Genomic DNA, 23,522 nt, shown 5'->3' with positions numbered 1-23,522 from the left:
TTTCAAATTTCTCAAAAGTGTTAGATGCCTCATAGTCTACTGTTGCAATTTTGCAAATGAATCATGAAAACAAGTGTGTAATAGAAAAAGAAAAGCAGATGAGCTTACATTTATTAAATCGGCATTACTTCACTATCCAATTATCCCAAATTAGTTCCCATGGTGTTATCTGTTAAAATTACTGAAAGTAAACTGAAAAAGTGAGTGCAACTTCAAACAGAATATGCTTTGGACGTAAATACGATGAAATTGACGGCAAAATATTTACTTTATGGTACTCCTGAATTCATTGGATTCTGTTTTATTTGAATATTGTTTTAATGTAAGCATGACCGCCACTTCACCTAGACACTGACATGGTTCCTAAAAACAATATCAATTTATGAAACTTTTAATAACATAATCGTTACCAGGCGTTTCTGTCCATGTTTTACAAAAATTAAAGTCAGTACTGATGAGAACAAAGTCATGTAATTTTACAGAATATTTTACCTTATCGACATCAGTATTGATGTCGAACAGGGTAATTCTGGAGTAATGAAAATTGTTTTTATTATTGTATTGAAATATATTTACCATCTCATTTATTGCATGTAATTTGCATCTGATCAAAATGAAAAGCCTGTTATTCAAATTTGAATTCCAATACTAAACAAATACAAAAGTCTGTTATTCAAATTTGAATTCCAATACGAAACAAGTACAAAAGTCTGTTATTCAATTTGAATTCCAATTTGCATTCCAATTGCAAACACAATCCTGCAACGAGAACAAGAGCACCCCGTTGTTACCCTGCGGCATTGTGAGTGACCAGGTACACATGATAAACTTGGATTTTCATTTGATAATTCCCCAGGTCAAGGGTCATGGGAATATCCTGTAGATCTGGCGTCACACAGTCACGAATGTTAGCAATGTGGATGATGAAAGGAAAGTCGGTCAACATGCATTTTGTGTGTAATGGTTTTACATCTTTGAGGTACTGGCCTCAGGACCTGAGCATAAATCTGTCAATACCACGTTTTAAAAAAATTGAAAGGATGCATATAGATTGTAGAGGGATTTCTCTTCTTTTATCCCCTCCCTATGATGATAACACGTTGTTTTCTTGTATTTGCCAACTTACTGATTGCTTATTTGTGACAATGTTTGCCATCATTGCTATACAAAATAAATAAGGAATCGCTTGACCGGACACCATGTTTGCGGAAAACACTGACTTAAAGCCGCACTTTTCAATCCCAGGTTCTCGCATTAGTGGAGTTCTCCTCCCAGTCAAATGCTTGGCCAGTACGATGTTTGATTTCTATAACATTGAGTACATAAACTGATCTCAACCTTTTGTCACATTTTGCTAATCCTGCAAACAGAGTTTATGCAAGCTTTTGATTGACGGCCGGTTCAAATCACCAACAGTCATTGATTCCCCACCACAAACGCTTGAATTTCCTAAAAAATTGTCTTCCAGTCACGTAAGACTTTGAATGTAACCACAGAGTTTGATCGGCAGCAACTTCGCGCTGACCGCTTGGCAGACTGTCTTTGTTTTTGCGGCCGGGGAAAACTAAAAAGTGGCATTTTCTGGAGCGTGTGCCTGCGTGTTGCCTGTTTAGTGTCCACTTACACAATGAACGCCGCCATAACTTGGCGTCCTTTTAAAGGGAGGCTCCGCCTTTAAACTAACGACTCACAACAAAGCATTGGCATGCAGACAAATCATCGAAGACGGGCGGCAATGAGACAGGCATCGGATCACTATCTGTCGGAATTTCCTGCGTATCCGAGTAAGCAGCTTGTAGTGAAAACGTCGATGGTATGTCTACTGTAGGGCCAGCTGTACTAATCTTTACGGCCCTGATACGGCTTTTGCGGCCCGAGGTCGTACGGCGGAAGGGCCCGAGCGTGCGAGGGCCCGTACGCCGTGCGACCAAGGGCCGCAAAAGCCGTATCAGGGCCGTAAAGGTTTTATCATATACCTTATGGAATGATAAATATATAGTTTACATAATATTCAACATTGTTTAGGAGATAAAAATGCGTGCGATATCAAAAATTCATCGCCATTTGTGTCAGTTTTTCATAAATACGATGGCCGCTTCCCGTCGCGGATTGACATACATAATGACGTCATTTGTTTACCTGCAGAATTCTAGAACGCGCAAAGCAATATGCGTACTATTACGTGACCAACAGAGATCAAGGCTGAAATCGAGGTGTAAGAAGGACAAAAGCGTGATGTTGTTGTATTTTGGGGGTACACAACAAAGGGGGCTCACTGACGTACATTTGGCTGTCGCTCGACGCAACCGGACGTCGTTCTCACCGAAGTTCAGTTCAGTGAACATGACGTCTAGTCCTGGAGTCCCACAGGAAACTGCAGTCTAACTCTGCAGCAGCGGCACCGTACCGAGTAGAAAGCTATGTACAAATACGGTAAAGCACAGCCAACTACAGAAACAATAACAACAGTTGACTGTAAACAACAGGACCAGGGTTCATCATATCAAGCGCGCTTTAGACCAGCTGTACAGTCGCTTTTATACCCCTAGCTAGGTCATGTGACAAATACCAACCAACCCATAGAATTCCCTTGACAACTTCCACCGTTGAGGGCTCCAGCACAGATGATTGCCCAAATACAACACTCTTCCCCATTTTCTTTTGAAGAGATGGCTGTTATATTGTGGGCTCCAACACAAACGGTCGCCCAAATACAACACTCTTCCCTGTTTTCTTTTTGAAGAGATGGCCGTCTGCAGGTTACAAACTGGTAAAATCAGTTTCTTGTAATTTATACTGAACAGGCACGCACTTAGTATACACAGGATTTCACTAGAATTTAGAAATAAAAGCCGATGTTACCGGCGCGGCTCCACTGTCGCCACGCGCAACTACGATCTAAGCGAGCAGTTGTTTTCCAAATCTCGCGCTGGCTTTGTGTACGAATGGAACGTTTGCGGATAGCAACGCGCGTAGTAACCAGAATCGAGATAGTTCAGAAATGCACGCGATTGCCCATATTTGGGCACCGGGCCGGGGCGTGATACGTAAAAAAAATGCACGGATCTGAGGGCGCTTTCTCCCATAGCTTACACAGGCACGTGAATGTAGGTATATGGTACTTACAGTTTTTTCTCGATCAGTCGAGTTAGGTTCCTGCAATAGAGCATAATATCCTGTCAATTGTTCGGCTGGATTTGATTTTGCAATGACATTTTGATTAGAGTTAGAGTAATTTTTTTCGCCATTTCTGGCAGTACAGTCTGAAGATAATAGATCGATAGGCGATTTACTGCCACATACAGTGTCTGCATACGATTCTCGATTCGACCAGCTAGCACTTCGTCTTTGGTCTGGGTCTGCTCTTAGATGACTTTTTTTTTACTTTTGGCTGCGTTCCATATTTTTCAGTTTTTATGTTGATTTGTTCATGTGCATCAGATTGCTTTGCAACATCATCTTCAAGACATTTTACTTTGGTTTAGAAGCTTTAATTGAGTTCTTGAATGCGCGTCAAACGTTGTTGACTGTGCAGGCAACGCAGCTATGTCCTTAGACAGGGTAGAGACAGCAGAGTTCGTGTTAGGCCAAAAAAAGAATTATCATATACCCACATTCACGTGCCTGTGTAAAGCTATGGGAGAAAGCGCCCTCAGACCCGTGCATTTTTTTTACGTATCACGCCCGCGCCCCGGCCCGGTGCCCAAATATGGGCAATCGCGTGCATTTCTGAACTATCTCGATTCTGGTTACTACGCGCGTTGCTATCCGCAAACGTTCCATTCGTACACAAAGCCAGCGCGAGATTTGGAAAACGTCTGCTCGCTCAGATCGTAGTTGCGCGTGGCGACAGTGGAGTCGCGCTGATAACATCGGCTTTTATTTCTAAATTCTAGTGAAATCCTGTGTATACTAAGTGCGTGCCTGTTCAGTATAAATTACAAGGAACTGACATCACGCATTTGTCCTTCTTACACCTCGATTTCAGCCTTGATCTCTGTTGGTCACGTATAGTACGCATATTGCTTTGCGCGTTCTAGAACTCTGCAGGTAAAAAAATGACATCATTATGTATGTCAATCCGCGACGGGAAGCGGCCATCGTATTTATGAAAAACTGACACGAAAGGCGATGAATTTCTCCAAAACGATGCTGAATATTATGTAAACTACATGCTTATCATTCCATAAGGTATATGATAAAACCTTTACGGCCCTGATACGGCTTTTGCGGCCCTTGGTCGTACGGCGTACGGGCCCTCGCACGCTCGGGCCCTTCCGCCGTACGACCTCGGGCCGCAAAAGCCGTATCAGGGCCGTAAAGATTAAAAGAAATGTTTCTGGTCAGCGCGCGCGTCACTTGAACAACAGCGCGTCACCCTTTTTTTTCTGTTTGTGGCCGGCGGCCGTGGCTGACACCAAACCAAAATGGCTGAAGAGAAAGAGAAAATTCTTTGGGGGGCATGATCAGTGACTGCATGAACAGTATATATGTGACTATATTGATAAAACTATAAAACTGACCCTCCTCCCTCCCTTGAGAGAAAAAAAAATAAAAAAAAAAATAAATAAAATGCGCGTCGCCGCACCATTTTTAAAGAAGGACCTGACCAGAAACATTTCTTTTTTTTTTTTTGGCCTTACCTAGGTCAGCTCTAAGTTTGCTTGTACTCTTTTTCAAGAAGGCAATTTCTTTATGAAGTTGGCTTATATCTTGTTCATATTGTTGTCTCAACGCCAATACATCAGCCATAATAGTTGCTGTAATATCTTTTAGATTGCTGTCGGTACTATTTTCAGTAACTTCTTCGTTAGATAATTCGTCATCTTCAGCACCTGAAGGCTTTGTCACTTAACTTACTGACACTCGTGTTTGTTACAGTAAAGGCGCAATAATTGCTTGATTCTCTTCATCAAGGAACTGCATAAATCAAAGCAATCTTCCAGCTATTTATCTGGAACAGATAACTTTGCATTTCGTCTGTTGACACGTCGTGTAAGTACACCATCTGGACAATTTGCAGTTTGACGTACAAGAATGAAAAGATCGTTACGTAATTCATGAATTTCTTCTGTATTCTCATTCAACATGGATGGAAATTTCGAGATCCAGTGTTCTCTCGGCATCTTGTCATAGTTGTTCAATGCAGCAGAGAAAGAAAGAAATTGTCTAATTTACGGTCAACCGGAGCAGGGGGGCAGAAGACAGATCCCGTCCACACAGACTCCATACGTTTAGAACTTGCAGTCTTCAGAATCAATCCAAACTCTCTTCTTTGAACTGTCAAAAATCTGAAAAAAGGAGCACACTAAGGCGACGCGTGTTACGCACTGTAGCGCCCCCTTAAAGCTTTGCACCGGTGCATCTATTGAGAGGGCACTTCATGTTTGCGGAAAACACTGACTTAAACTGGCGAATCACAGCAAAGCATGGACATGCTTTTGCTGCGGTTCCTTACCCCTGCCCACTCCCTGGCTGGTGGTTGTATGGGGAGTGGGGCCCATACAACCACCAGCCAGCGAGTGGCAGGGCTGGTGGTAGTATGGGGAGTGGGGCCCATACAACCACCAGCCAGCGAGTAGCAGGGCTGGTGGAGTGGGGCCCATACAACCACCAGCCAGCGAGTAGCAGGGCTACGGAACCGCAGCAAAGCATGCTTTACTGTGTCTGTTTTTATTGATAACTAGTGTATTTGCTCCATCGCGATATTAAAGTCTATTCTGAGTGTATCATAATGAATTCACTAACGCTTCGATTCTTTTCTCACACTTCCCTTTGTAAGTTCTTCTCTTTCCCTTACTGTTTTAGAACAACTATAATTCAAGTACGAGAATTAATTATACTTGATTTGCGACTTGTTACATTTTAAAAGATGAAAGACGGGTCGGGGTAGATAATGTACTGCACTTTTAGAGTGCAATGGAAATATTTAGCATATCCTCTTCATAATCAGAACACAAACGACAGAGATTACAGTAGAGTGCAGAGGTTATTTCCGTAAAATCACCAATATTTGAAATCTAATTTGCTCCTACTCGTTTTCAATGTGTGGGTAATATTGAAGTTTTGATTTCACAAGTAAAGGCGGCGGGACTTCATTTTCTCTACACGTTTGAGAATGACTTCAAACAAGTTGTCGATTAGCAGAGAATTAAAAGATTTTCACCCTCCGAAAGTGTATACACAAGTACGTTATAAGCCCTATGAATTCTCCATCTCCTTCTCGACATATCAATGAATACACTGTATTCTTCATAGATTATTGACATTTATATATTAAAATTTATCGATATTGCTCATTAATACTGTGATTTCTATTACTCACTAAGCTGCCAGGCTGGACATATCATTCTTCAGTTTACAAGCGACGCCGAGTTTATCTGGGTCAACATTCATCGGAGGATATTCAGCGGGTACAAGTAGGAAAACTGTAGGTTCGAAGTTTCAGTATGGCAGAGTTATTGACACAGGGACAGGAGACGACCTACCAGAAGGCGTTACTTACAGAAATGTGTACGGATTTGCTAGAAGACTGAATTTACCATCGGGAGCCAGTAGACCAGGGGTGTATTACTGTGAGGCCAGTGCTGGAGGTGAAACAGAACGACTGCAAACAGTTTTGTGACAAAGGATGGTAAATATTCACAATTTTTCTTAACTTTGTTCTTAATGTTCCATAAGTTAAGTACGGAAAAGACATGCTAAATTGCTTCCTTTTTAGTGTTATTTTTGGTGCGTCTACAATCATTTTAAAATATGAACTGAAATACCAATTTAATATTTCAGCTTCTCAGGAAAGTTATTTTTACATTCGGGCTTATATGGATCAAATTTTACTATTCGCAACCGGGAGTACCTTTTCAAATTTTATCGGTCGGAACTGATATAAGCTGTTAAAATGCTAAATAGCTAAATTATCTGTAAAAGATATCAATTGCGGGTTTTGAGAACACTTCTGTTTAGGATAAATGACGTATTAAAATTTCTCTTAGTTATGTCAATATAACGAGTATCTCGCTTTTTAAACATACTCATCGCCTTTACTCCAGCCGTAACTGGGATACAAAATGCCAGATTCAAAGACAAGCCAAAATGGAAGCAATTAACTTTGTCAAATTGCTTTAATGGCTCTAAATACACAAAGATGCATACATTTTCTGAAAAGCAGAGTAGCAGGAAATTATGACGATGAAGGCTTGCGTCAGATTAATTTTATAACACATCGAAAAAAAATACCAAAAAGAGCCCTGTACAGGGTTTAGCCTTGCCTTAATTACACCGAACTAGCAGTTCTCTTACCATTTGTGCTGAAGAAGGTAGAGCAGACCGACAGCGAGTGAAATTTATAGAAAGGGTTTATTCGTCTGTGTTTATCGTTAGAATCAACTGCATTTTTGTACTGATTGACAACACGTAAACAAACTACTCGACCTCTCCAGTTCTAGGCATATCTTTTTCACGTCTGAACATTAGAGATAACTCTACTTGAGCATATTTTTCAGTAACCTGACATAAATCAATGAATCTGTCAAAAAGTAGACCTCCTCCAAGTCTGTGGGCCCATAAATATCACAGAAAGAATAAATTGACGGAATAAACTTTAGCAGACTGTCGCGTTATGGTAGACTGTTTGCAAATCATGGGGTCACGCACTGGCCCATATGTTTGGCCAGCCACATCTTCGCTTGCCAAGGTCTCTTGTCCGGGGCAGCTGTATGCTCCCCATGCAAGCGGACGATGGGCCAGCCAGTAAATGCTGGCGAGAAAAGTCAGGTGACTGGGGCCAAGTCTAGTCAAAAAGAAAACGGTAAGTGTGGTTCGTTGTAAAGGTTAACCAGCTTAGTGAGAATTGTAAAAGCGATGCCCATAATAACGAATCTCTGGTTTAGAGACCGTGTCAGGTAAACTGTCATAATTGTTCTGTTGACTTTAGGCTATCTGATTTCTACTCATCTACGTCTGTCTTGACCTTACACCCTTATTGTTAGTCACTGACAGGCTGGCATGATGCCTGATCTAATCGTCTTCTCCGCTCTTTTCAAGTTTTTTCAAGTTCAACATCTACGAAGGTCACTGTCATTAAATGTGAATACTAATACACTTAGATCAATTTTGTTTGTTCGGCTGCATCGCGTTTAGCTTAGGATGAGGTCTACAATGAACTTTGTTGTCAAATCTTCGCACTCAGAAAATATGATTTTAGTGATTTTATAATGAAGGAATATGAAAAATCTTTGACAATTAGCATGTATCTGCATGTGCAGCCAACTAGTAAGTTCTGTCAATTTTACAAAATCACCACAAAACCTATTTTTAAGCTGATACACAGATTTTACCTTGACCTTATAATTTAAAGGGGAAAGTGAAGCTCTTCGTAACTGCCTTTCCATCAGCATATGCAAAAACATACCCTTCCACTGAATTATAATGTCCTCGGCCCTTCAGTTTCTATGGTCTGCCCTCTCCACACTCACTACGATAGTTCAAGATCCCCACTCCCTTCTTCCCACCACTGACAGTTTTCTTCCGCCCATCAGATGCACATATTCCCACATGTACATTTCATCGATGCAACAATTTATCAATCGCCCAAATGTGAACCTGTATCTGGTTCAGGATTATACAGTGAGTCATTATACAATATTACCTAGAATCAATTTTATTGCAGCTGAAATCAAACCAGAGAGACAAACCGTGACGGTAGGATGGGGAGATGACGTAACATTGACCATGATGACGTCATTGAATGAAGCCTCGTTGAAATGGAGATATAATGGAACAGAGAAACCTGAATGGAAAGGTCACTATAGTATCCAGGTGCTTCATGCGAAGTCTAGCGATGCTGGAATTTATGAATGTTACATTGATGATTCACAACGCAAGGAAGGGAAACATGGATTCATGAGACTTATCGTTCGAGGTTTGTATAATTTTGATTAACAGCCCGGTTCACATTGATTCTTTTACAAATGCTTCTATATGTGATAATAACCTCTTTTCATAAAGATAAGGTGTCATGGGAATGAGTGGACAGTCAGGGATAATGATGAAATTAAGCCAGATTTATTTTCTTGCATTCATGTTTCTTAACATTGAGAACAATGGTAACGTTTCATTGTTTGTTGGCTTTGCTTTTTCAAAGAATATTTAAAATCCTTAAATCGTTTGTATTTTAACTTTAAAGATCGTTCGAGTCGATCGTTCGATTGTGGTAAACAGCAGTTTAACTCAGATTTTAAATAAACTATTGTTTAATCTTCAGATTGTCCCAGCGGTAAATGGGAGCCACCGAACTGCTTGAAAACATGTCCAACATGTTACAACGGAGGAGTATGCAAATCTGAGACTGGGAAGTGTATTTGTCCACCTGGATTTAAGGGACAGCAATGTGAAAATGGTAAATATGGGTTGCAAACAATCGCGATCTCGTGACTTTCTGATAAATTGAAGTGTTTCTGGTAATATGTGGCTAGAATGTTTCAATTAATTACTCATTTTAATAATCACAAATACAAATCACGGGGTCACCACTCAAGTTTGCATCCTAAGAAAGAAATTGCGTAGAATGTTGTGATATTTGAAATTGAGAAATTTAAATTTTCCACTCCGTCACATGTTATCTCTGTGAGGAAAATTACAGTTTTGATTTAGACAAAAATACTAAAAGCAGCAGACCAGCAAACCTTTGAAATAATGAGCGTGCGAAAAAATATCCCTTTGTAAATTCTATTTAAGACTGCTTTAACGTCAAATGATTTTAGTAAGGTGGTAAAATTACCTTACGTTTCTGTCAAGCCACGCCGCTTGCACTCTAGAATTACGAGGATTGTAATACCTGAGTAAGTGACAGAAATTCGATCACTATCTGTGTCACTATAAATATGATGAGTATAGGGCAGGGAGAAATTAATGATAGGATAACTAACCATGGCAATCTTTAATATGCAGCGTGTGGTAAGAACAAATGGGGCATTGAATGTGGACAGAGATGTTCTAGTCGCATTATGGATGCTTGTCGTAAAACAATGTACTGTATTTCTGATCCATATGGGTGTTCATGCAGTGCGTCTTACGGAGGATTAGACTGTGCAACAGGTAATAACCCTACTTTGATTTCTGTAAAATCGCTCTATGCTTTCATTAAAGATACAACAATACCACTATACCAGACATGTATATCTTCCTCCAACATAATCTGTACTGAAACAATTTACCAGAATTAACATATTATTGTTTCATCACACATCTACTGATTCAGCATGATTCTAGGCATTTCGTGAAAAATGATTCATTTTATCAGTTTGCCGTCATTATATCTATATTTGACGTCATCAAATTTTCCATTTCTTTCACCAACAAAAAGCTCCCTTTCTCATATCTTTCATAAATCAATTAATCGACCTTTTTCTTATTTATTTATTTATTTATTTATTTATTTATTTATTTATTTATTGTTCATTCATTCATGATTTATTGAATGGATATTTATTCGTCCTTTATTCACACAATTGTTGTTTGCAGATATCTAATGCGTAGGGCATATTTGATTCCTATTATTATCATAACTCTGTTGATCCGTTTAGAATGCAATGGAAAAAACCACCTCCTCAGTATGCCATGTTTTCGTACATGTACCCAGCGTTTTTGCAATAAATCAATTTGTGTAATTTGCGCCGGCTTTCTTTATTCTGCCGCTCACAATCTTTCAACGAAATAGAACCTGAAAAGGAAAGAAACACACGACATAATTAACAGAGAGAAAAATTCGAGCCGCCAATATCACTCAGTAGCTGCTTGTCACAATTGTGAAAATTTTGATAGCTGTAACAAGTAACAGCTCGCCATCATGATGTCACAAAGTACTTCAAACGCTTGCATTGCATAGATAACTAAAAATATACATTCACCGTCGTGGTTTCTGTCAAGAGGATTCAGGAATAATATAGTGAGTACATGCACAGAGCTTTATTTCCACTTGACGATGTCATGCAAGAATCGTGATTGTAAGAATACGATACCATAAAGAGACATCGGATTTACGACAATGTGTGTTAAAGATAGGAGAATCTATATGTTTCATTTATGCTTCGTTCACCACCAAGTGTTGAATGCTATTTCTTGAAATTCTTCTAAATTTATGATAATGTGATAGAATGTCAGTTGTGTGAGAACAGAAACCGCATGCGCATGCCTGAACCCATTCCCTTTGGTAATTAAATCTTTCCTCATTCTGCATTTCAACCATCGGGTATAATATCAGACAAAGCTAACTGTTCCAACGTTTGGCGGAAGTTTAAGTTTGTAGATTTTGAAGATCATGCGTAATGATATAGTTTGATTACAAATCGGGCGATCACTGTTAGAGCGATAATTCGTAAAAGGCAATCTCAATTAAAAACAGAAGCATAGCTGCAAGCTTCGCTAAAATTCTGAGTCACATAAAAGCAACAACAGGAAGTTAATTTAATGCATCATTTCCATGTACATGTTGGATGTTCATCCCTGCAGACTGTCCAGCTGGAAAGTACGGTTCAGGATGCACCCAATTATGTCACTGTACAACTAAGTGTGACAAGGCAACTGGAAAATGTGACGGTGGTTCATGTATGGAGGGATGGACGGGAACTAACTGTAACAGTGAGTGACAATGTATTATATTCCATTGTTTTCCATTTAGGAGCACTGAATCATTTACTCTTAATAACATAGTGCTTGTTCACTCCAGTGTTTTCATTGTTGAGTTGTTTCTTTTGTTTGTGTTTCTCTTCTGTATTTATGACAGAGAAATAATTTTTCGTTCAAGGTATGAAACATTCGATAAGTTGATTTGAAGGGACATGTCTCCTGTATCGGCTTTATCACTGAACAAATTGGCAAATTGTGCACCCTTTTTAATATCACACAATCAATGATCAAGGTCAACAAGCACTAATTCCAGGCTGACACTTTAAACGACTAATTTCAGTTCCAACGGCATGTCCGACTGGATTCTATGGTGAAGTGTGCAATTACAATTGTCATTGTGAAAACAAGGGTCCCTGTGATAAGACGAGTGGTGTGTGTTCAAACAACAAATGTGCAGCTGGATGGATCAATACTGACATCCCTGATTGCCAACAAGGTCAGTAGCCATGGACACACTCTTCAAATATTAAAATGGTAAACTAAGACGACTGGCAGAAAACTGCAAAATAGAACCAAGTGCCTGAAATCTAAAATTCACTCATTTACCGTAAAATGATAAATCCGTCTCGTGTCGGCTGACAGAAATATTATGTCCAATCAATGGATTTGTAGCAAACTTCTGTTTTTCTTCATCTGGAAGACCATTAATGAGTAGGCGGTTTATCGGCTTTGTCTTTAAAAGAATAGATTCAGTGGACACAATTTTCAAATCAGCACAGACTATCACCATGTAATCAGACGATGTGAACGAGAAAGGTGCCATTATAACGCAGTGTACGCAATTAGAGAATCTGCCGAAACATATCATGACCATTTGTCCTCCTGTGGTTGGGTTAAAAATAACGCATAGCCTTCCATTAGATGACGTTTCATCGAAATAATTGTACTCATAATCAGATATAATTGTTCCTTTGCGTGACACCTTTTTTTGCAGAAATACAAAACTCTTTACCATATAATTTGCATTTTGATTGATAACTTGAAAAACGTGCCATTAATTCGCAAATAGTCTGCTATTTACACTCTTGTCATGTGAAACATTTAATTTTTTTCTATGAATCTCTCAGATGGCACCAAGACATTAATCCAATCTCTAAAATACGTCAAAGTAAATCCTGGTGAAGAAACTTGGATAACATGTGAAGTCTTCGGGAATCCATTCTCATGGTCCGATGAATTAACGCTTCGAGATCTGTCAGAGCCAGACACGTCAATACCTAGCACAGCAACCCGTATGAGTGGGAAATACACATACTTCGCTAACTTTTCTATCAACACAGAAGATGAGAGAAGATACTCATTATCCCTGAAGAGTGGATCTTCAAAACAAATCACGGTTACCCAGTACGGTAAGTCACAGGATAAACTCCTAGATAGACACTCATCTCACCTCTTATAGTTAAGACAAATTTTCCGTAGTTTTCTGGTAGGAGAGCCCTAACTTTGTATTGAGGTAATTCACACATTATCATTTTCAGTAAATTGATATAATGGGCAAACACATCAAACTATGAAGACAATCTTTGATGTAATCTGCCTAAGTATACAATATTTCAGTTCTACCAAGATTCTCATCAAACAACCTACCGAATGTCAGCGTAGATGCAAGCACAGCAACAGTGAGATGGCAAAGATGGTCAGCAACCGATGATCTGGGTGATGGACCGATACAAGCATACATGGTGTACTACAAACGATCCGCAGATGCTGATTGGATATTACATGAAAATGTCGATGCTGGGGATTCGTCAACAAGTACATACAGCTCAGTCATCACTGGTCTTGATTGGTCAACTCGCTATGACGTCACAGTGACCTTGAAGAGACCAGGACCTAAAGGGGAGGGTAGCAAGGAATCCTTTGTGACAGTAACCACGCTCTGCGATGGTGAGTACTTCGTAATGGTAATACGCAATCACGCATACATTTTGTGCCAAGAAATTGCCAGCAGCTCCTTGCAGGCGAGCTGGCAGGGACATTTTTCTCATATCAACTCATGGGGAAAGGACGTTTGTGAATTTTTAAGGTAATTCTATGATTTACTCACTTTGCCAATTCGTAAAAAAGTAGTAATGGAGGTTAACACAGAACTTGGTCGTCGGACAGGGGTTGACCGAGAGGGAAGGAGAGCCATCTAACGGGGTAGAGGAGGACAGTAACTGTTCAAAGTTTTTGTAGTTGAGAGGGGTAGTGTGAGGGTTTGTGACGAGAAGAGCACCAGATACTACTTTTGTTATTGGGGGGGGGGGGAATGAGAAAAACTGGCGAAAACCTCGAACAGAGGGTCATTTTTAGACCGAAGCTGAAGGATTGAACAAACACTTTTCATTTCTCCTTCCGAATTTTAAACTGTTGAAATAACTTGAAAGAGTATTATTTCATACCTCTAGGTTCATGTTTGTTGTCTTGAAGCATTTTATCTGACCCTGAAGCTAGTCACGTGGAGACTTACAATGACATACCTGTATGACCGTTTGAATTATACTGTCATAGTCTGTATTGATTTACAGAGCCTACGGAAGAACCGGTCATTCTGAACGTGACATCTCCAGATCCACATACGTTGAAAATAGACATCGAGGTAAAAGTACCAATTATAACCTCCATTCATTTACCATTATTATATATGTGTATTGAATCGTGAAGAACATATTAATATCAGATCCCGTGTCTACTTCCTACTTACAAAAAATAATAGCTCCTTAATAATCCGTTGAGATGTAGCAAGACAACTGTTTAATTGTTTCTTGCATACCTATATTTTGTCGTTGCAGATTCCTGATCCATCGACGATAAGATGCCACGACAAAGGATACATAAATCACATGTCCGTTAAATACAAGAAGTCAGACACCCTAAGTGACTATGAACAGACCATTGTATCTGGCCACAGTTTCGGTAATGATGTCGTCGAGGGCCTCGTTGACGGCCTGCTGGCATACACGGAATACGATGTACTTGTTTCATTTTATAATTTCCATAAACAGAGCCCCTGGAGTTCAGTTTACAAGGCACGCACTGCGGAAGATGGTGAGAGTCAACCTACTAAGATTCGTTTTGAAGTATGTTTTGAATCGTGAAAGTTTCAAGTAAACCTACAGGAACGGCTGTAAGAACTTAACAAAGGAATTTCAGAACAGCCTGGAAATAAAGATGTCTGACCTGTTGTTATTACAAAAGAAACGTGCAACGAAATGAAAAAGAACGATAAAACAAAGTGCCACATTTTCGAAGTGTCAACCCAGCCAGTAACTGATCCATTCCTTCCTTACCCTATTTTTATATGGTCATCAATGTGATTGCTTTGATCTCATTTTCATCATTTTCTAATGCTTTCGCAGTACCATCCCAACCAAGGAACGTGACGGCAGAGGCAACCGTAACCGCACTTAAAGTCAATTGGTTAATTCCCGATCCAACGAATGGAGTCATCGATAAATATGAAATCCGGTACTGGAAAACTGGTGACCCAGTTTATAAGAAAGTGGGAATAATGATGGAAGATTTAAGAATTACAAATTCTTTTCTGATCACCAACTTGACGTATAAATCAAACTATACCATTCAGGTAATTATTAATATGTTGTCATGGGTATACTCGCTTGAAAACCTCGGACTCAATCCATTTATTTTGTGGAAAGAATCTCCTAAACACATGTCAAAGGTCAATGAACCTTAATACCAATGCCTACATTGCATTGCTGAAGTTCGAATGTTAAAAAAGTACTCCGCCAGACGTAGACAGCTTCTGACAATGACCAGCCCAACTGTTGGCCCTACCTATGTTATATAGCTATCCACTTGGTCTTTCTGAATCCTTCAAATGTACCGTTTACATCAAAGTTTCCATTCAACCGATATATTACCTTATCGCAGATTATTTCCTCAACGACGGAATGGTGTTAAATAAATTCATTTACAGAGTCTATCAGCAATAACCCAAGTTGTGTTTAGTTTGTTGAACATTCTTCCAAAATTTCTAACACTTCTATGCATTTGCTCCTGAAGTCACTATAAAAAAATTGCGAGACTTGAGCGAGAAAGCCTTACTTTCTCGCGATCGGTGAGAATCCCTTATCATTCTCACGGCTCTCAGTGATAATATTTTAATTCTCACTGGTGAGCAGTGAGAAATGCACTCCTTGGTGAGAATCAAGTATGATAACAGATTCTCCTGGTGAGACTGGAAATTCTCACCAAGCACAGTGGGTATTTTCACTGTGAGAATGTAACATACTCGTCATTCACTGGTGAGATTCAACCAGACTCACATTGGCATTGGTGAGAGTCGGCCAAACTTGTTGTTCACTGGTGAGAATCAATCTGGTTAATTGTCACCTGCAGTGAATTTGTTCGTTGTGATTTTAAATCTCAACATCATGTGCAGGTTATAATCTTATCTTCGTGTGAGCCTTTGAACCACAATGACTGCAACCGTGAAGTTGTTTACCCAAAAACTGATGAAGAGTAATTAAATAGATAGATAAAGGCCACTTTTCTTGTTTATGAGAAGAAAGCAAAGTCCGCTTGAACTGACTTTATTTTAAAGAAGCAATATTTACCAAGTGCAATGTGAGCAACACTGAATTAAATGCAAAAAATAAATGGCTCCCATTCTTTTTGCCTTGCAATAATTCTACTTTCTTCAAAAAATGATGTGCATTAAGAGCAGTTGACTTCTTAATCTGATTTTCCTAAAATATCCTACTTAATGCTGTACGCGAGCTTTCTGGAATGTAAGAGTTACGCGGGTTATGCAATACACGTCTCCCTCTCAAAACATTGCAATGATCAGAATATAATCACATGAACTGGCCCGGATCGCCCCCCCCCCCCCGTGTGACGTATAGACCAGGACAGATAAGAAAGCCATATTACTCGTATTGTACATTATCGAACGGAACATTTTTCCTGCACTGGTACCGTTCATATATATATATATATATATATATATATATATATATATATATATATATATATATATATATATATATATATATATATATATATATATATATATATATATATATATATATATATACTGGTACCGTTCATATATATATATATATATATATATATATATATATATATATATATATATATATATATATATATATATATATATATATATATATATATATATATATATATACACGCCGCAACACAGACCGATCTGTCGTGATCGATGCAGTGCTCTCATGATATGTTTACGAAAAAATGACGCTACAAATTCAGATACGGAAACATAGAAGGCATGTCAAACGAAATTTCGACTCGCTAAAGCTTTACCTATTCCAAAATATCGAAAGGGGTGCCGTCGATGGATTTAATAACTCGGGAATATCGCGGCGCGGCTCAAGTCGCACGACTAAATGTGGACTTCGTACTTTGCGATAACCAAAAAGCTACAACTCAATGTCAGTTCAAGGTGAACTGAATGAATAATTATCGTATGATCTTCGGGAAAGCAACATGGAACATCAAGTAATTCTACGAACAACGATAAATTTCCTTCATCGCACAATGCATTCCGTAAATTCTCGATCGAATCGAAACTGCAACGTAGGACTGTAGCGAAGACACAAGGCCGAACAAAACAAAATTGTGCTGTTCCGATAACCCGACCTACCCTATTTGTTACGACAGATAGTCAATCCTTTTTCGGGTAAAGCTTTCGCCAACGGCCCGCTGACGGCCATTGCAATCCACATCCTTTCGTACGGAAAATGTCGACCTTTTCCGGGCACACCCGTGGTCTGCTGCCAATTGACAGCAATTCCTATCTACGTGCTTTTTGTACAGGATATTTTCAACCTTTTTTCCGGCATACCTGTCCCCGGCATCCCATTGAATGCAATTCCAATGGTCGCACTTTACGGGAAATTTGTCCACCTGTCGTCCAATCGCCGCTCAAACCTTTAACTACCCGTGCTTGTGGTACCGAAGATTATCAGTCTTTATTAGCGGACACTTCTGTTACCTACTCCTGCCACCTGACATTCTTATTCACGCTCTTTCTGTCCGGAAAATTATCAGCTCTTTAGGGACTGGACGTAAATTAGCAGGGGGGAGGGCCGGGGGATTTGGGGGAGGGTCACAAATTTTTGAGCCTCTGTTTGGGGGAGGGTCACAATTTTTTGAGCTCCTCTAAGGGGGAGGGTCACAAATTTTTGGGCTTGTTGTCGGTGCACTAAAGGTAGAAAGCAAAATTGTTTGTATTGACAATTATGCTCACATGACATCACTCGCACACTGCCTCTTACTTTCTATTAAGTGCTCATTCCCAACTCTCTGTGTATCTCTTCCCCACCATTATCTTAAATAGGATTGTCTCTCTTGTTGCTATTCTTATCGCCATTAAGTTTGTAGCAAATCCAATCTATTGTTCCTCAGCTAACCTGTGGCACTCTGGCTGCCCAGTGTACATGTAGTGTGTTTCGTTAATAAACATTGGACAGTGTTTTTTGCTAAGATTGGGGAACATTGGCAACCCTGGTAAAATTTCTGTTGTCCGCTGGTATGACTGCACTGATATACCAAGGCTAACCCTGGTAAAATGACTTGGGAACCCTGGTAACATTTACTTAGGTACCGCCCTTAACAAAAACACTGCTGGATATTACCACAATATCTTGCATTGTTCCACTGATGTAGTCAATCTTGAACCTATAACTATTTGACAATATTATTTCTCATTCCACTTTTTGTTGATCAACAAAAGTTCCCTCTCTTTCATAAGCCACTTCCCTTTAAAGTTTAAGGCCAAGCTCCACCTTGCATCAGTCACTTTATAGGTACATGAATTTTAGTTTTTAGAGATACTATTGTTTAAAATTAAGAGTAAGTTTTGGTGTGATAATTAATAATTTTGATTCCAGGAAAGTGATTTTAGTATACTTAAATATTTCGGTACAGTCATCTAATTGGTATGGCTACTTGTGGCATTTTTCAAGTTTATATTGGCTTTACCTCGTGGGTACTATCTTTGGAATGGATAGTGTTCATTTGTGTTGTGAAGGCAGGATATATGACATTTGTTGAAATTTAATGTGGGTAATTTATACAGTGAATCAGCCATGTTGATCACGTATTCAGATTGAGCTTGATTAAATATGGTGATATCCAAATGTCATTTCAGAATATGGAGACTTGATTGGTCATGAAATAGTGTTTGCCACTTCTGTGTCAAATCAGGATCAGTCTATCCTCTATAATCTAGGCTGCTTTCTGTGATATGTTTAAAATGCAAAGAAACGCGGCACAAAAATTGACAAAATATTGTCAATGTTAAAACACCATAATTTCACACTATAGCATTCAATCTATGACCATACTTTGAATTGTTTGCTTAAATTATTGTTTGAATAGGCATAGCCTTTCTGTTGACCTTTCTCCACAAACAGGGCAACATGACCAAAATTTCTCATTGTCTACTGGAACACATAGTACATGTTATAAAACTGGATTTGATATGAGTGCAATGAGCACATGTACAGGTATTTTCAGTTCTCTGACTACACAGGTCTATCAGGGATATTATAAAATCCAGTGAACAATGGGGTCATGCACACATGTAGTTCTATATCTGTACCAGGAACACATTTTAATTTAAACATACATTGTACTTTCCCATATTTCCTCCCCATGTAGAGATTGAACTGCTCAATACATTGTACATGACCATATATCATTGTTATGGAGATCAGTGTCACATTGTATTTCCAGTATTCCCTCAATTGTCAATGTGATACATTCCAAAATTATGAATTTCACTGATATTTTGATAAATATTAAATTATAATTTCTTAAAAAAATGGCAGGCACTTAATATAAAAGAAAACATTTGAAGAGCATTACTTATCACAATCACTCTTAATGGAGTATAAGTGTGCTCTAGTCCATTATGAGCCAATTTGGCCATTCATTATTGGAATTATTGGACAGTCTGTTGAATCATAACATTCCACATCTGTAGTTCAAAGCCAAAGTGAAAGGGCACATATTTTATACTGCCTACTTTACATGATATATGCCATTGACTTGGTGTAGCAGTCTAAGCCCTACGAGAATGGTAAGAGTATTCAACTATTGGCTGCTGCTTTGATTGCCTCCAACAACGGCATACTCATCACACAGGTACAACCACTGTCGCAACGCAAACGCCTATGCACCCGGTAGAGAGAAAGCTCTTTGGGGTAAGTAGTCTTTGCGTAGCGACGGTGGTACACATATCCTCCTAGCGTAGGGCAATATTGCCGTTGTACCTCAATATTTGGACTGCTGTTTAGGTAGGACTAGGACATCAATTTGATCAAACCCTAAAAGGCAAACCCTTCAGTTTCGGAACTGCAGCTACATAAAGCAATATATGATACCACGGTACTACCAAAAGAGTGTGGTAGCTCCTAGCTTTGCATGGCAGGGCTGTGTGTTACCAGCGTTATACGGCCTGTGGTAGGAGGCCTGATAACGCGCGCTGGTACATGGTAACACAATGCAGCCCTGCCATGCAGAGCTAGGTCCACGGTGATACTGATACGCTCCTGCTTGGGAAAACAACACCGAGACTTGTGAATTGCAATATTGACATCCTTCTGATCCTTAATATATTTTTCATAAGCCAATAAGTCAATCATTTAAACATACAGACCTTTATTTCCTGAAAATGATAGGCTAAAATGTACAGTGTACGTCCAGAGAACTTCTTGGTACGGCGCGAAACTTGTAAACAAACTTGTATGCTTTGAAGGTATTTGAATATTTTTAGAATGATGTTCACAGTCACACTTGGAAGTAGTGACAATTTAGTCAAGTTGTAAGTGAAACATATTTGTGAAAATCATCATTAAATTAAGTACTTTCAATACTTAGACCTCAATCAATTTTGACAGTCAGGAAGAACGGACAGAAATAATTGAGAGAAATTAATGACTTACATGACGAATCTCTGACTTAAAATGACGTTGAAATTACTGTCATTTTCCAGAATACATGTACGTACAAAGCTTGCAGGTCAAGTGCAGAGGGTCAAGTATGATGGGAAATAGACCCAGAAGAAAGTTTTTAAATAGCTTTGAAACAAGCGGACCGCCAGTCTTGTTCAGTGGTCATCTAGTACCAAGACTTTAACTCTTTCACATAATGCTATGCTTGGTGTCTACCTCTATTGTGTACAACATACCGGTACATGATTCAACACTCAGCAGAGGACTGCACTTTCATATTGGAAATATTTGTGAGTTCAAATTGTGGTATAATCTTACATCCCTGTTCAGAAATGGCTAATATTATGATACTTTGGACAAAGCTATTTTTGTCAACATTTTACAGTACTATCTTGTCAATGCACCAATTATAAAAATATTCATTGCCACTATTTTAATACTTCAACAGTGCAATGGTCTTGCTGCTTGACACTCGGCTTGAATGAAAAGAATCTCTACTAGATGTGTACCAAGTTAAAGGGACAAAGTTGCTCATTATTGACATTATTTTGCCATTTAAATTTCTTTTGATAGATTATTCTCACTGTAATATGCTCACTCTCTGGTTATTGCAATTAAATTCTCACTTTTTATAAGGCACATTAACATGTGAAATTTACTGTGAAAATTTTTGGTACATACCTTAAATCAAATTATTAAGTGACCACATGTTATATCCATGCATGCATATGAGTTGAGCTGTGACAACCAGGGATTGCAATAAAACCCATTTCAGTGAGCAGCAGAAAAGCATATATATTCAACGGAAATTAAAATGACCAAAATTTTGTCAAAAATGAGTGACTTTGTCCCTTTAATGGCCAATGAAAATGGCTAAATTCCATGTTGCTGTTTTGTTAGTTTTGCCTGTCAGTCACTGTAATTTGAAACAATGGTGCATGGACAAGATGTTGGTTTTGTTGTTTACTTTGCAGGTCAGAGTTATATAAATTCATAAGATTTAAGAATTTTTCAGTATTAGCTGCTGTATTTTAGCATGATATGCTCTGTATTGATTCAGTTTGTCAGCCTAGCTTGATGACACTTTGGAGCAGTGGTGTCATTTTTGTGTCCAGTGAAGTCTTAAACTGTTTTTTGTGGTTTGTTCCACATTTACAAGTGTGCTGACAAAGTGGAAAATAGAGCATTTCATCAAACTTGTGCAGAAAATCAAACGATGAATTAATTTAATCATAGAGTTTATCCTATTGTGTTCCCGAGAACAATCCACCCATACCACACTGGAAACAAGAATACAAGTACTCCTTTATCTGGTGATTGGTTTACTAAGTTAACCTGTCCACCCCCAATTCCCTGTAAACAGGTCCACACTCACCATTGATAACAATGGGATTGGGCCAAACCATGGTGGTGTAAGAGTTAAACAGTATATTAAACCATTATCATAACAATCAAAATGCATATTGTGTAGGCAGAGAAATCAGGGGTTTCCCTTTTTATTAAAAGTACTGAAAAATCTGTAGCATAGAATTATCGAGATTTTTTCTACAAGATTAGTTTTACCCATGCTGGTCAAATGGGACTGACACCATGTCATTGAAAGTATTCTTAGCATATGTAAGGCTGACATCCATATCTAGACTTGTTCTTGTCACAAGCAGAAGCAAATAAAAAATTTGCAGACATCCCTTGCTGGTATCCATCTATATTGCCCTGTGTTGTAAATCCCTACCTCAATTTTTGATCGTTGAAGATTCGATCAATTTGTGATATTCTATTTTTTTGAAACTGGGGGAGGGTCACAAATTTTTCAGCCTTGCTTTGGGGGAGGGTCATAAATTTTTCAGCCTTGCTTTGGGGGAGGGTCATAAATTTTTGGTCACTCTCTTACGAAATCCCCCCGGCCCTCCCCCCTGCTAATTTACGTCCAGTCCCTTACCAAATACATCTGTCGCCAATTCCCGCCGCCCGACTTTCTAGTCCTCGGCAATTTAGGGGGTTGGTATGCCAAACCTTTATCAAGCTCATTCGTCGCCTAATTCCCGATACTCGACCACATACATCGATAGGTTTTTCGGCCATTTATTTTTTGCTGACTTATTCCTTATTGAAAGGCAAATTTCGATTAAAAAAGAAAATCAATATAAATTGATGTTTGGCAGGTATAGATATTACCATCTGCGGCAAGTATAGAAGCAGAATAAAATTTGTATATTTTTGTCTTTTTGACGAGAGGTTGGTAGTAATGCAGCGGCATACTTGTCGGCCTCGGCCCGTTTATTATAATTGAAATTTCAGCACTTTAGGTACGGAAGATAGTCAGCTGTTTATCGGGCACTTATCGCAAGCTGCCCGCTCAGAGTCATTCAATTTCACGGATCTGAGGTACGACAAATTGTCAATCCTTATTTGGGTAAAGCTTTCGTCAACGGCCCGCTGACGGCCATTGCAATCCACATTCTTTGGTACGAAAAATGTTTACCCTTTTCATACCTGTCTCCGGTAGCCCATTGAATGCAATTCGCACTTTAAGGTTCCAAAACAAGAAATTAACCTTTTCAATCTAACAATTCTGTCGTGGTTAATAAACTCAGAACCCCCGTTAGTTGTACATTTTCTGAAAGCCTAGATATGAGGGAACATTTTGGTAACAACAGTGTCACCATTGTTTACATAGGAGGCCCTTTTGTTTGTTTATTATGAGAGTTGCTATGTCAACACTTGTCGATATTACGATATCGCTGTCACGCCACGCTGTCACGCCGTGCGAACGGTAGAATGTTTGATAAAGCTGGTCTATAACATGATAAGAACTTTAATGGAATAACAACGCGATAACATAACAAGATTCAACATTTCATTCCCGGTTTTTAAAGAGTCTAGTCGATTCTC

The 23,522-nt window shown here is 39.0% G+C and overlaps 1 protein-coding gene across 1 annotated transcript in view; it reads left to right on the top strand.

The window, feature by feature from the left end:
- The first annotated feature begins 7,737 nt into the window (after positions 1-7,737).
- Positions 7,738-23,522, top strand: part of LOC139138113 (uncharacterized) — a 23,171-nt gene continuing 7,386 nt past the window's right edge. The window contains exons 1-11 of the mRNA XM_070706336.1: positions 7,738-7,807; positions 8,669-8,920; positions 9,263-9,397; positions 9,949-10,095; positions 11,509-11,637; positions 11,966-12,121; positions 12,753-13,034; positions 13,243-13,572; positions 14,196-14,266; positions 14,460-14,715; positions 15,027-15,253. Coding sequence (XP_070562437.1) covers positions 7,738-7,807; positions 8,669-8,920; positions 9,263-9,397; positions 9,949-10,095; positions 11,509-11,637; positions 11,966-12,121; positions 12,753-13,034; positions 13,243-13,572; positions 14,196-14,266; positions 14,460-14,715; positions 15,027-15,253 — 2,055 coding nt within the window. The remainder of the gene's footprint in view (positions 7,808-8,668; positions 8,921-9,262; positions 9,398-9,948; positions 10,096-11,508; positions 11,638-11,965; positions 12,122-12,752; positions 13,035-13,242; positions 13,573-14,195; positions 14,267-14,459; positions 14,716-15,026; positions 15,254-23,522) is intronic.

This window comes from Ptychodera flava, chromosome 8 (genome assembly GCF_041260155.1).
Source record: "Ptychodera flava strain L36383 chromosome 8, AS_Pfla_20210202, whole genome shotgun sequence".
NCBI lineage: Eukaryota > Metazoa > Hemichordata > Enteropneusta > Ptychoderidae > Ptychodera > Ptychodera flava.
This window is presented reverse-complemented; position numbering and strand designations above follow the sequence as displayed.